Source organism: Brassica rapa, chromosome A01 (assembly GCF_000309985.2).
Source record: "Brassica rapa cultivar Chiifu-401-42 chromosome A01, CAAS_Brap_v3.01, whole genome shotgun sequence".
NCBI lineage: Eukaryota > Viridiplantae > Streptophyta > Magnoliopsida > Brassicales > Brassicaceae > Brassica > Brassica rapa.
In genome coordinates this window covers 16,809,518-16,823,901 of record NC_024795.2, presented here as the reverse complement: position 1 = coordinate 16,823,901, position 14,384 = coordinate 16,809,518, and the positions used below count along the sequence as shown (strand labels likewise).

At 31.8% G+C, this 14,384-nt stretch overlaps 1 protein-coding gene and 1 pseudogene across 1 annotated transcript; both read right to left on the bottom strand.

Annotated features, from left to right (window-relative positions):
• Positions 1-1,870: 1,870 nt before the first annotated feature.
• LOC108871405 lies at positions 1,871-6,912 on the bottom strand. Its single transcript, XM_033275812.1, has 7 exons — positions 6,582-6,912; positions 3,232-3,328; positions 2,997-3,135; positions 2,672-2,746; positions 2,343-2,542; positions 2,122-2,245; positions 1,871-2,017 (listed from the first exon to the last, which is right to left on the bottom strand). The coding sequence occupies exons 1-7, from the start codon at positions 6,910-6,912 to the stop codon at positions 1,871-1,873; spliced, it is 1,113 nt and encodes a 370-aa protein (XP_033131703.1).
• Positions 4,859-12,352, bottom strand: LOC108871407 (annotated as a pseudogene).
• Between the last annotated feature and the right edge of the window lie 2,032 nt (positions 12,353-14,384).

Sequence of the window (14,384 nt, the reverse complement as noted above, 5' to 3'; positions counted from 1 at the left end):
ATAGTAACAACATAATAATAGAGAAGATAGAGAGTGGAGATTGTAACCTCTTTGTACTCAATATGATCTATAGAATGTCGAGTAAAGCTTAGTTTTATTTATAAGAGCATATGAAAAACTTAGCGTCAAATCAGTAAATCCAACCACTTAAATAAATTAGATTTTTTTATTCTTGTTTGAGCAACAAAATATTCTTATTCGTATGAATAAGGACATGTGTAGTGATCAAGTAAATTTCTAACTTTTATTATCTTTTATGAAGAAAGAAATCTCGGATAAAGTTATTCAAATGCTTTAATGCATTTCCTAAACTAAGAAATATCGGATATATTATTACCATTAATTTAAGTGGTTGATTGTTTGAGAAACTATCCTATTCAAATACATACTAATAAGAAAATGAAAGTTGGTCAAGTTAATGTCTTACTTTTATATATTTTATTAAGAAAGAATAAGAATCCAGTTTCAATATGTCAAATTGTCACTTCAATTGGTAATATCAATAAGCATGCAAAAAAAGCAACGACCAACTTTTCTGAGTAAGTGACAACACCGGTGAACCACAGCCTTTTTACAATGCATGTGTCGTCCCTTGTCCTTTTTAGCACATACTTCTAGCACGTACACAACATTTTTCATCATGTACAATCACATCATTTTCCCACAACCATCTTTATAACTATCGTCCAACAACATCCAACATTACGTATCCGCATTCTCAGCATCGACTGAGAGTAAAAACAACCCAAATAACCAAAAAAATTTCAAGTGAAATCCAGACACTTAAGTGAAGATGGGAGAAGAAAAATCGGTGAACAATTATGACACCAACTACATCTGTGATTCCTCTAATTCAAACGACGACCACTCCAACTCCGATCCCACCAACTATTTCAGAAACAATTCCTTGTCATATTTTGCGGCCAAACCTTTCGAAATACTCCCTAAGCACAACAAGTTCAAGGAACTATGCTTGGAGAACGACAACCCTGAGGCACACTATATTGAGGGCATACTTCAATATTTCGTCCACAAAGAAAAACGCAAAGGCCTCTTTCATCTACGCCAATCATCCATTGGTGAGTATACAAACGGTACGTATCTTTACGGTTTGTTAATGCTTGCATTAGAACACTATCCAAAAGGTAAAAAGTATCTGGATAAACTTCAATGGAAAGAAAATCTATCAACCTCCGATCATTGCTGGAAAAGAGTCAAGAAAACTCTAAGTACAATCCCTGCAATTATAGAGACCCGCTACTAGACAGCTATGGTCAACCTTGAGCCAAGGACTGGGTTCCATCCCGATAACATGGCTCAAGTATGCAAGCACTGTTACTACTCCAAAAGGCTTACTCAATTTGTTCAGTTTGCTATGAATCAAGACTAAAAAAGGCAGAGTTGTGGAGGTGCATTATCTAAGAACGCATGTAAAAATACTTATGTTTTTTACATGTGTGATTTATCTATTTCGTTCAGTTTTGTAAGTTGCTATTTTGTATGTTTCGCAAGTATTTTATATAATATCAATTCCCAATATCATCCAACTCATTATGTCAGTTCCTTTTAACTTTGCTTGTTTTGCAATCGTTTTGACTTAATTGTGCAATATATATAATTTTACATGTGTTGATTATTTGAACACAAGGACTAAAGCACCTTAACAATGTTTATAATGTATAACATTTTCCACCAAAAAAATGGAATAATAATTAAACCCTTTCAAGAATTCAAATATAAAAGAAGCCAAAATAAGTAATTAAATTTCTAATGTAAAAGTAAATAATAAAAATAAAATAAGAAAAATATCTGAAAATACAGAAACAAAATTCAATTGACAAATTTATATATGAAAAAATCCGACAGATTACTAAAACTCGTAAGTTGGAATAATCTCCAGGACTTTGAACGTTTGGCAGTTGAACATGAAATTTTGCTCCTCTATAACAATCTTGCAGAAATAGGTTCCGCCAACTAATTTAGAGAGAACAGAATGGACGACAACGGGAGCCTCGATCTATATAGATGTTAAAAAATAATTTATAAACAGATTCAGTTACAGATAACATGCATAGTTTTCAAAATCAGGTATAGTTAAAATATTCACTTGTACGTTCTTACCTGGTCAGACGATGAACCGTATAACGCAACGCAGGGAATCCCTAATAATTCTTCTGCAAGGTTGTCAAGCAGAAGGAACTTTGAGTGGCCAGTATTGTCAAGGACTACCAATTGTAAATTGTACCTATATGGAACAGAATGGGTTGCTCATATGTTTCAAAATCACTGGTTTCTCTTATCTAAATCAGGAATTCAAAATACGGTCCGAATGTTTTACTTACCTTGGCAGAAGTTCAGAACGATAGTTATTACACTTGGCGCAATAGTACTTTTTCTTGATTTGGGACTTTTGAATTCCATAAACCATATGATTGCTAGGGACTAACAATACTCTTTTCCAACAGATTTTGCAACTCATATAGTACCATCCCATATCATAATCAATGGCAGCAATTGTACACATAACAATATACCTCTGCCGCTGTATATCCAAAAAGCAGAGTGTTATAATAGATCGGAAAACAACGTTAGATATAACATCTCCTTTATCTGTTTTGTCTCCAACACTTCAATAATTGATTTCTGAATAATAGGCTTGAAAAATCTAAACTTTCCATATAACTCCGGAATCGGACAATATGGTTTGGACGCCACCAATGCTATCTGCGGGTCTCTTTTGTTCACCCTGAAAATATTTGAAAAGTTTTTGAAAATATGATACCAAAAGCGTCGGTATAACATATACTTTGCAAAATATTTATGATTTTATATTTTGAACCACTTACAATTTTAAAAAAGCTTCAACCTCTACCATTTAAGGATTGAGGGAAACGTCAGTAACACCGTATGCGGTAGATACACTATCTGTTGTTACCAAAAGCCAAATCTTAAGAAAACCGGATACATTTGGCAGACGTAATGTATTATTTAAATACATGAAGATTACCTTTGAACACTCCGATTTTGGCAAATCGAATAATCCATATAATACACTTCTTCTGGATGAGGTTTTGAGTAGCATCATTAACAAATATAGCATATTTACCCAACAGATGAACCGTAAGGCGATCAGTACTGCAATAAAAGATTAAAAAAAAACATCTCATATTTTTTTTAAAATGTAATACTATCAATAAGCCCTGATTCATTATTAAGAACCGAAAAACATACAGCTGATTCTGGAGCTCCAGTGTTATCTTCTCAGTGTCTTTTCCATTGAGAGAAACAATCTCCAAATGGCTGACCCCAACTATTTGATTTATAACGTCTAGAAAAATAATGGAGGGAAAAATATCAGTTAACTTAATAGGTACGGATAGTTATAGCCGTAACATAATTAGCGCTTGAGAAATGAATCGTCTTGAAAACATGTTTTAGTATACGCACCAACCAAATACTCAGTATTAACCAAACCATCCAAGATATCACGGAAAGCAACTGGTTGGAAACCAGTGAGTGCCCGTGCAAGGAAATCACACACACAAACACGGGTATTACGGACAAAATCAATCAAGTATGCATGTTTGCTGGTTCGATATGCACCTCCCGATTGGATAACTGAAATATTTTCAAAAATTGTCCTTAACCCTTGTTTGAGTCTTGGTTCATATGGTGCTACCAAAGAACTACTGATAGAAGCATGAATCTTATCTCCCTGCATCATAAAAAATCATATTAGGGAGAAATCTATAGGTCGGGGGTAATAAATACTTTGGTAAACTAAAGTCTATGATGGTGTATATCTTACAAAGGCATCGCATAGCACCAACTCAATAGTATATCGATCAGCTGCGATATAGTTTTTCCACAAACGGATAATCTGAACATAAATATGACATATCTCTTTGTAAGGCACGAGCTCTTCTACAGTTTTGAAAGTAGACATATCTATGATGATCTCTTAAAATTATGTTATACGAAGTGTTTAGGTTGAAATATGTGTTGTTATATAAAAGTTTTTTTAATAAATGGTGTGTTCGTCAAGGAAATTTATATATCAAAGGTCCACAAAATTATTATGCGTATATCCTCTACCCATATTTACTGGTAATCATAAATTTGTTACCAATTCTAATTAATACAATGATCGACATCTGATGTAATAGGTACAAACACATTTAATTCTTAATTGGCCAAGTATATTTTCTACAGTTTTAAGAAAGATATCACTCTGAAATACGTATTGGTCAAGTAATTTCAGTTCCTAAGTTATACTTTTCAAGTTTATTATTAGGACGGCTGCATGCATGGTACCGGTAATATTTATGATATTAGAGAAACTGATATTTTCTTTCTTTGAAAAGTTGGTTTTAAGATATTGATTTATAGACACCTAATCACTTGAATATTTAACGTTGTAGGTTTAAATTTGGTCATACACATATCAAATTATACTTTTGAAGCATAATATTACGACGGCTGCATTCATGGTACCAGTAATGGATAAATATATTAGAGAAACTGATATAAGACAAATGAAGATCTCTAATATAAAAAATATAAAAAGCCCAATGAAGCAATAAATAAAACCAAATCTAATAATAAAGAGTTAAATACGACAAATTAAAAAAAAAACATATAGTAATCTTCAAATCTCAAATTAAGGTGTCCATGTTTTAGTCAATGGATTCCAAACAAAGTTATGAACAGCACATCAATAGGAAGACTTTAGATTTAAGCCTTGAGGTATTTGTTTGTTAGTCTCCATCCAATCCATTAACTTGGATTTCTCTTGGTCATCGTGGATATTGGCTGAATGTTGGTCTCCGTGTGTAAATGTCATCATATTGTGATATTGATGCCTCTGATTGACTTTAGTCTCTGTATGATTGTCAACTTTTTCGTAAATCTGTCACATATTGTACGACAGTTTATGACTTGTAAGTACTCCAAACGTATAATAGAAATTAAATATTTTATAAGATAAAAAAAACTTACATAGCCATAGGAAGACAGTGAAGTTTTATCATGATCAAATGTGCATAATTCCTATACGATCACAAAAATGAGTCCTTTATTCAATAAATTTGGTTTTGCAAAAATATTTGGTTCTCGAATTCGCTAATACCTGGGTAGAAATTGACCAACTATATTTGCCCGGATGCATGTTAAGCCAAGAAATTTAGAACGCTAGGCTTGTAATTTTTAGTGGCAAATTTATAGAATGCTACTAAACACGTCACTCAATTTAGGGTTTTGGAGTTTTGAACGCCGTCTTCTTTATATTTGGGCATAACTATGTTTTTAGATAAATAACTAAAATAGGCTATGATTGTATAAAAGCCTAATAAGGGGGATCGGTTCGATTATGATTTTAAGAATGTAATGATTCTTAAAAAAAGTTCGGTTTCATTTGGATAATAGTTGGTTTTGGGTTTATATATATCAGGACTCAATGTCATATTGTATAATTACTTGTATAAATCTATAGGATTTTTATTATCGGTTTTGCACATTTGATGTTTGTGCTATCTTGGTGATACGAAATAGTTAATTTGTATTTCTTATGTTCATCGCAGCTTATTTTACACAATAATGATGGAAATAAAGAAATTCAAATATTTCAAAACTCTAACTGATGAAACCCTTTACCCTAAACTGAAGTCCTATACCCTAAATCCAAACCGTATACTTTAAATCCAAAATATATATCCCTAGACCCTTAACTCTAAACCTTAAATCCAAACCTTATACACTAAACCCAAGTCCTATACCATCAATCCAAACCGTATACTTTCAATCCAAATTCTAGACCCTAAACCCAAACCGTTAATTTTAAATCCAAATGTATATATACTAAACCAAATCCTAAACCCTAATCCCAAATCGTATACCATAAACCCAAATCTTAGACTTAAAACCGAAACCGTAAACCCTGAACCCAAACCCAAGTATTTAACAAAATTAGCAGAAGCAAACATTTGAAAACTTTTGGTTGAATATAGGGGAATTTTACATATGCAAATGCGTTAAAAATCAATTAAACCCAATATCTGTAAAACGTGCTTGGCAAATAGTATCTTTAAAGTAATATTTTGTATGTGTCATTTTCTAATTACGAAAATCTAAATATAATTTGTTCAATAAAACCATTGATGTATAATAATGGATTTAAAAGTTTTCTTTTTATATTAGCTAAGTGAAGGCCAAATGATGAACAAAACAATAACTTTTTTCACTAACACCACAAATAAGTGCTAATTAATATCACAAAATACTCTATAAGTACATCGAAACTACACTGACTGAACACAGAAGATCAGCAAAGACTGTTTATAAATCATTGAAACGCATTGTTCAACAATCAAAATATCATATATTGCAATGATCCATGCAAATATAAAAGCAGTTCATCTGACTACAATAAGTTTAAACTATTGAAAATAACAAATTTGAAAATTGGTTTACAAAACCAGAAGATAAATTCCGATATTGGTAGCAGAATCAACACAAAAACTAAAACATTTCAAACTTGGAGAGGTTGTTAAAGGAAAGACGTCAGTCAAACATTTGTGGCTCACCCATCTTGAACCAATCAACGTAAGGAATCTTGACCCCATCCATCTTCTCCTTTGCGAGCACAAGTTCAGTCTTTAGTTTCTTCTTCTCCTTCCTCCTTGCGTCTTTCTTGAAGAGTTCCTTGAGTAACTCTAATTTACCTCGCACGCGATAGACTTCACGCTCTTCATAATGCTTGGCTGTGATGGCTTCCAATTGGTTATGGTACATCAAGAGCATGGCTCGGTAGTGCTCCCTACTCGCATTCTTTACGTTGTTGAAAGCCTCTTCGAGAGAATGACCGTAATCTTCAACGATCGGTTTTTTGAGCTTTAGATCTCTGTTGAATGCCATCGCGAGATCTTGTCTTGCATGTGTACAAAAAAAATATTGATTAACATATACAACAATTATATAAGCAACACAATTAAAAACATAGTTATACTATTGATAATTCAGATGAAACATAGAGACAAAGCGACTAATAGTGAAATATATCTATTTAGTTAGATCCTCAAAATTAAACAAAACATGATACTATAGAGATCTTACAAAATCGTTATCTAAATTCCATATAGTTATATATATATATCCCTAGAAAGATGATCGACATGTATTGTTCAATGCCACAGATATAACGAAATATTGAATTAAGAAACCGTGATTCGATAATCGAATAACTGAATAATGATATACATGTGTTGCTAACAAAAAAAGAAAATGAAAGCTTACAAAGGATTTCTGTTTGAGATTGGAGAGAATGGTAGAGACAATGTCGGCGAAGAAGACTGATATTAGGTTTGATAAGATGGGCAACATCTACAATTTATATAGAAAGATGTGTTCTAGAAAAATGCCTTTCCAATTGCCCTATAAATGGTCATCCAATTAGATTCGAATACAATATTTATTAAACCTTTATATGTTTGAAACTATAAAGGTTTCCAACATATATATATTTCCTTATATATAGATATTGTCCGAAAAATATAGAAAGTAATAGATTTTTAACTACTATAGGATTGCATCATAACAGGAATTTAAAATATTGCCTTCCTTTTCGAATAGTTGAAAAATTTATTAGATATATCATGCCGATTAATTAGATATTTATGGGGTTATATATTTATAATCTTTCACTCATGTCAATATATTAAGTTATAAAGATTTCAAAAAAGATCATCATTTCCATACCTCGATAGAATATTTAACTTAACCAATGCGATACGAAAATACATTTAGTTAAATTATAGACACAAACTCTTCATAATAATTATTTAGTCAGGACATTTCAAAAATTTAATGTATTAAATCAGTTTCCTCTCATATTCTAAGATCTGAAGAATCCAAAATTGATTCGATATTGTCTATCACATAATCACGCCACCTTGAAGAATATGATTTAGACAAATCTATCAATCTAACAATCTATCAATCTAACCCAAAACCACTTACCCCACCACTATACGTATAACCTACAACCTCTGCCAAAGTCTTATCTACACAAATAGATATTGTGTAACTAACGCAACTAAATCAAACGAATATGTAACCAAAACTCTTCAAGCCAATTATAAGCTATCACAATAAGAAAAAAAAAATGAGATAGGCTAATAAAAAGGCAGATTATCATATAAAAAATTAGTTTAGTTTAATAACCGACCAAATTTAAAGGAAAACTGGTTTTAAAAACCAGAAAATATGTTCCGAAATACATAACCATAATATCAAAAAACATTAAGCGTTTTAAACTTGAAGAAAACAAGAAACCGAAGAGGTTAATTAAACATCTGTGGCTCATTCAACTTGTACCAATCGATATAAGGAACCTTCACATCAGATGCCTTGGCCTCTGCAAGCACAAGTTCCGACTCTAGCTTCTCTTTCTCTTCACTCAATGCAGACATGTTGAAGAGTTCGTGAAAGAGTTCCAGTTTACCTTGAATGTGCGCGACTTCAAGCTCTTGAGCATGTTTTTTGATGACGACATCATGTAGTTGCTTGTACATAAAGAGAATGGCTTGGTAATGCGCAGTCGTCCCCTCTATTCCATTTTTGAATGCCTCTTCTAAAGAAGTACCGTAATCTTCAGTCATGGGAGACTTGCGTTTAAGGTCCTTGTTGAATGCCATCGCGAGATCTTGGTCTTACTGTTATTATAAACAGTATTGGTTATTAAATTTATATTATCTAAGCGGAAATAATTTTTTTCAAACAATAATAAGCATTTGTACACATAAGATCTCCTAAATTCTCAATGACTTTTATACATAACAATCTAAAAATTGAACTAAAATAGTTTACTCCATTGAATCTAAGTTATTAAAAGCCTAGCAAGATCATGGACTGGTTATTGAACAAAAAGACGCATGACGGATACAAAACCTAAAAAATCTAGATTCAATTGGTAACAAAATATACAGAAAACAGATGGATCTACATCTTGAATATTGAAAAAGAAAAAATAAAGAGAAAGAAAATTAAATTACCGAAAGTTGGAGAGACTCAATTGGAGAGAAGAGAGATGAAAGGTTTAGGTCACAATTGTTCAATGCTGTGTTTATAATGTCATCGCGGACTTTCGATGAGTCGTGTCTTTTCACATTACTTATCGAAATACATAAATTAAAAATATGTTAATAGTTTTATTTACCGACATAACCATATTTTGCATGTGTGTTTTTATATATTTCCCCTCCAAAATCGATTTATTTTTCATTTAAAAAATGTTTTAAATAATTTACGATTTTCACTTCGGTACGACAAGCCCATATTTTGGGTGTTTGTTTTAATATCTAGATCTAATTACATAACCTTTTTAGATTAATGTTTGCTTAAATAATCTAAAAATGTCTAAAAAGTAGTAGTTATTACAAAGAATAGTCTAATCCTTGATATTACAAATATTCTTCTAAATAGTATTAGTTACTATGAAAATCAACTGCAAAGTCAAAATAATAATAATAGACATAAATATGAGCTTAAATAATATTCGGGCATAATTGGGTATTTAGTTGGGTATTACAAATGGGCTGAGATTGTATTACTACCAATAAAAGCATAATAAGGGGGATCGGTTCGATAATCATTTTAAGATTAGTAAAAGTTTGGGGTGATTTTTTTTATTCGGTATTTCAAATGGGCTGAGATTGTATTTATGCCAATAAAATCCTAAAAAGGGGGATCGGTTCGATAATCATTTTACGAATGTAATGATTCTTAAACGTTACCGATTGTGTCCTTTAAAAAGAAATGGGGATCTGGTTTAGCTAGGAACTTTTAAAAGTTGTAATCCAAACAAAAGCAAAAACAAAGGTACTTAGACAAAATCATAAAAAAATCAAACTAAAAGGTACTTAGACCAAATAAAAAAATGATGCAAAAACACAACCATAACAATAGAAAGTAAAGCTTTTTTAAAAAGGAGACAGATCACTCGCCCTTGAGTTTCTTTTGAGAGAGTTTCTTGTTGACAGAGTGTTGATCCTCGAGGCAACTGTCTTCATCTTGTTCGCTTTTTCTTTTGGACATAGGAGTTCCTGTAAAACCACCAGAACCAGAGGAAATATCATCTGCGGACTCCAACATTAGGACCTGCAAGAGACAGATTTAATCGAATCAACATTATGCTAATGTAACAATCAAATTCTTCGCAATTATAAGCAGTGTAATACTGGTTTAGTAGGCAAATCAGCAAATTCCTCAACCATTTCACGGTCATCAGTAGCCAATCGAACAACATACTGAGAGCTCTTTCCTTTGATGTTATCAGCATCAACTGAAATCTAAAAAAGGACTCTCTTACCAAAGAGATCGCTAAGTGCTTCTGGTAAGAAGTCTTCATCTTCATTCTACAATTACATAGAGATTACACAATAAATTGAATTTATTGTGTTAATTGATGTACAATGGAATTTATAAAAATACCTCGTCATAGAGTTCAGCGGCAGAATGACGCACAATTTGTTGAGCATTAGCATCAAACAAAAGAAAATTAGCCTCACCGCTATCGTCCTTAACATGGGCAATTAATTTGAACCTGAAAACAAAAATATTAAACGTCACATTTCATTTCCATGATGATCTACCTAACTAAAATCTGAGTATATGTTGCAAATACAATACCTGGAAATGACATCACTGTGTTCTTTATAACATGTATTGCAGAAGAACAAGGGACGGTTATCAGCATCAACATTGGTTGTAGGCATCACTTTTTGTTGTTGTGGTATTTGCAACTTAAATATTGCCAGCCACGTTCAGTATCAATTATTTCAATAGTCCCCAGAGTGACAAAAGTGTCAACCTATTCGTCAATGACAATATGTTAAAAGCATTGATAACAAATGGAGTATACTCATGTGTAAAAAATTAAAAAGTGAAGGGTGTAGTCTATATACCAGAGTACTATCAATGATCTCTCTTATGGTTAGCCTCTCATTAAGAACAAAAAACCTGGCACGAATAGATGTAGCAGTACCAACAGACCATTGGCTACTATCGTTGTTTGTAAGAGCAAGAGAATCATTAGGGAGACTGCCAAATCAAATAATCACACATAATTTAAAAACGTTTCAGTTAAAAATGACGTTCCAAAATTAAGATAGTAGAAGACGCAGGAGACGTACCTTGCTTTGAACTCCTCAATAAAATCAAGTGTTGGGTTGAGCAAAATATGGGTTGAATTATACCCGCCAGATATGGAGTAAGCACCTACAAATTATTTTGATCTTATTAATATGGTATGCGAGTAATAATTTTACACAAATTGAAACAATATTATATACCTTTCCACTCATTAACAGAACAGAATCTGATAACACAAATAATCATGGTGGACATGTTACTCCTACTGTAATCGTATACTTGTTTAGCATAACAACCCCACAGAGTACACACCCTCTTCACATTACTGTATAATATAAACTTAAGTTAAATACAGATTATAGATGTTTAGCTAGCAAAATTACGGAAAAGATAAGAACTTAATCTTACTTTGGATCACGCAACTCAATCAAGAGCCTCATGTTATCTTTTCCTTTTATTATTTTGTTTTCCAGAGACCCGAAGTTAACTATTTGGCCAACCACATCTACATAACAAAAACAAGAGTTAAATCAGGAACAAGTATAACAAAATTGACATACTCTTTAACTGTGTAAGAAACTGACTCACCAACCAAACAGCTATGATCAAGATTTCCACCAAGAATATCAGAGAAGTCCGCGAAATACTTTTCGGGAACTGCACTTGGAAAATCATCAGCTTTTCCAACAAATGTTGTTTGAAAGAAGCCAATTTTGTACGGATGAGGCGTTGTGCGGTATTCACCAATAGCATCGTAAACTTTAAACAACTGGACGACAATCGCATCTCCTTCGCGTAGCTTGTCATTGAATTTTTTGATCAGTTGTTCACCTACTGAAGCATGAATTCTTGTCCCCTGATTGTTCATATAAAAGTTATACGTCAGTACTCTATAAATTATAAGAGTTTTATAAACGCATAATAAGTATATATCTCGAAATGAATAATAAACCATGCTTCCAAAAAAATGCATTTTGTGTGATTTATACTTACTTTTTTATCAACAAAAACCATTTCAATGGTGTTTCCTGATTCTTTGTTATAGTTTCTCCACAAAGGAACAATCCTAACTTCAATACGCGACGTATCTTTACGGGGTTTTAATTCTCTAACATAAGAAACAATGTTTTTGGAGGCTCGCACCATTGCCATTGTTCTTGTAAGAGCAGAATGTTTGTATTTTAAGACCTTAGGTGTCTCCTATATATATAAAGTCGAATTATTTATCATATTAATGACCCCTAATAAATAATGAAATTGTTTAAAGAAAAATATTAAATGTGTATTGTAAAAAAGTGATTTGCATATGATATGATTTTAACTTGCGCAAGTAATGTAATTAGGAGTGTTCAATCCGGATATCGGTTCGGTTTAGGTTCGGTTTTTTTTGGTTTTCGGTATTTCGGTTAGTAAAATATAACTACCATTCTTAATCCATATCTACTTCGGTTCGGTTTGGTTTATATACCATCGGTTTTCGGTTTATTCAGTTTTATACCAAAAAACAAAATTATTTAGTTTGAGATCATATTATATGAATTTTAGAATCATATTGTCAACACAATCATTTATTAAAAATATATTTTCAAATAAATGAACAAAAAAGTAAAAATGCTTCTACCATCAAATAAAATAATCAAATATATAACTAAAATCAAAGCTTGAAATTTTAAAAATAAAAATATGAAACAAAACAGAATCATGAAAGAAAAGTTTTTCCACTCTTCCATATTAGTGTTCATTAAAGTCATGTTTTTTCAATTGAACATGAAACTCTGTTTGTTTACATATAAGAAAAAAGTTATTAAAATTTTCTATTAATTATTCTTCATCAAATTTATAATCTTCATATTAATTTAGTGAAGACTAAAATAAAACAAAAAGATCAAAAGAAAACTTAGAAAATAAGATGTCTGAATTGCGATGTATTGTTATTTAATTATAGTTCAAGTGTTTTACAAATTAAGGTTCTTTATTACTATAAAATTATGGTAATAGTTATTAACACAAATTTAACTTATATAACAAATATATTTTCATGTATTGGTATAAAATAGATACATATTTACATGTTTCTACTTTTAATCAATTTTGTTCGGTTTATTTGGTTTAATCGGTTATATACCAAACCATATCCAAATCCTACGGGTTTTATAAAATTATATCCATTCGGTTTATATGGTATATACCAAAACCAAACCATATTGTCTATTTCAGTTTGGTTCGGTTCGGTACGGTTCGGCTTTATCATATTGAACAGCCCTAAATGTAATAAATATGATATCAACCGGTGCAAGAAATGTCTTTGAATAATAAGGAAAGTTATTAATATTTGTATTAGTTAACAATCTTCCGCAAGTCAAAACTAAATATCTAATTATTATCCCCCTAGCTATATATATATGGGCTTAACTAAATCGATAATAGTTTTGGGCTTTTATAAATAGACTAAAGACATATTTTCTCTCCTAAGATTATTAAAGCTAATTAAGAAGATAGGACCCAAATATTACCTCATTCTCAGCTTCGACTCAGCTAGTGAAAATGTGGGTAGCGAAGCTACATACAGAATCTTCAAGCACCTGGCTATTTATAATCAGTGCAAAGAATATAAAGTGTCCTGCAATTAGGTTTGCAACAGACTGACTAAATAAGTAATGTGAAGCTCTCAATCGTGCTAATGAAACCGAAAACCAAACTTGAAAATCTCAAAATTTCACACAGCCTGAATCACAAACCAATCGCGGACTGTCTAAATGCTTGTTGAGTTAGTAAGGAGAAGATAATCTTACATTCCTTCTTCAGAGACTGAAGTCGAATCCAAGTTTGTTGTAAATGTCAGTTTTCTCTTCTTGTTCCATCAGGAGACAGTCCGCGAAATACTTCTCTTCACGTGGCAATTAGTTCGATGCTCAAGCTGAATGTTTAAGAGAATCAATAACTCAACAGCAAGATACAGATAGGTACAAAAACTTCAAGAAGTTAATAATACCTGGTCAACGAAGTTGTTTATCGATTATGTATGTAGCTTTTTCAATCTTTCGATCTCTGCAGGTTAATCACTCAATTAGAAACAAAGATTCAAAATGTTAATAAGCAGATCGTAGTTTATAGCTTACAATTTAAATCGGTTCGAGAGTAAATCTCGATTCAATCTCAGCTGACGATAATATAAAATTGAATCCAATCAGATCAACCAAAAACTCTATATATTCCGAGAGTATCGACAAACTTCACCT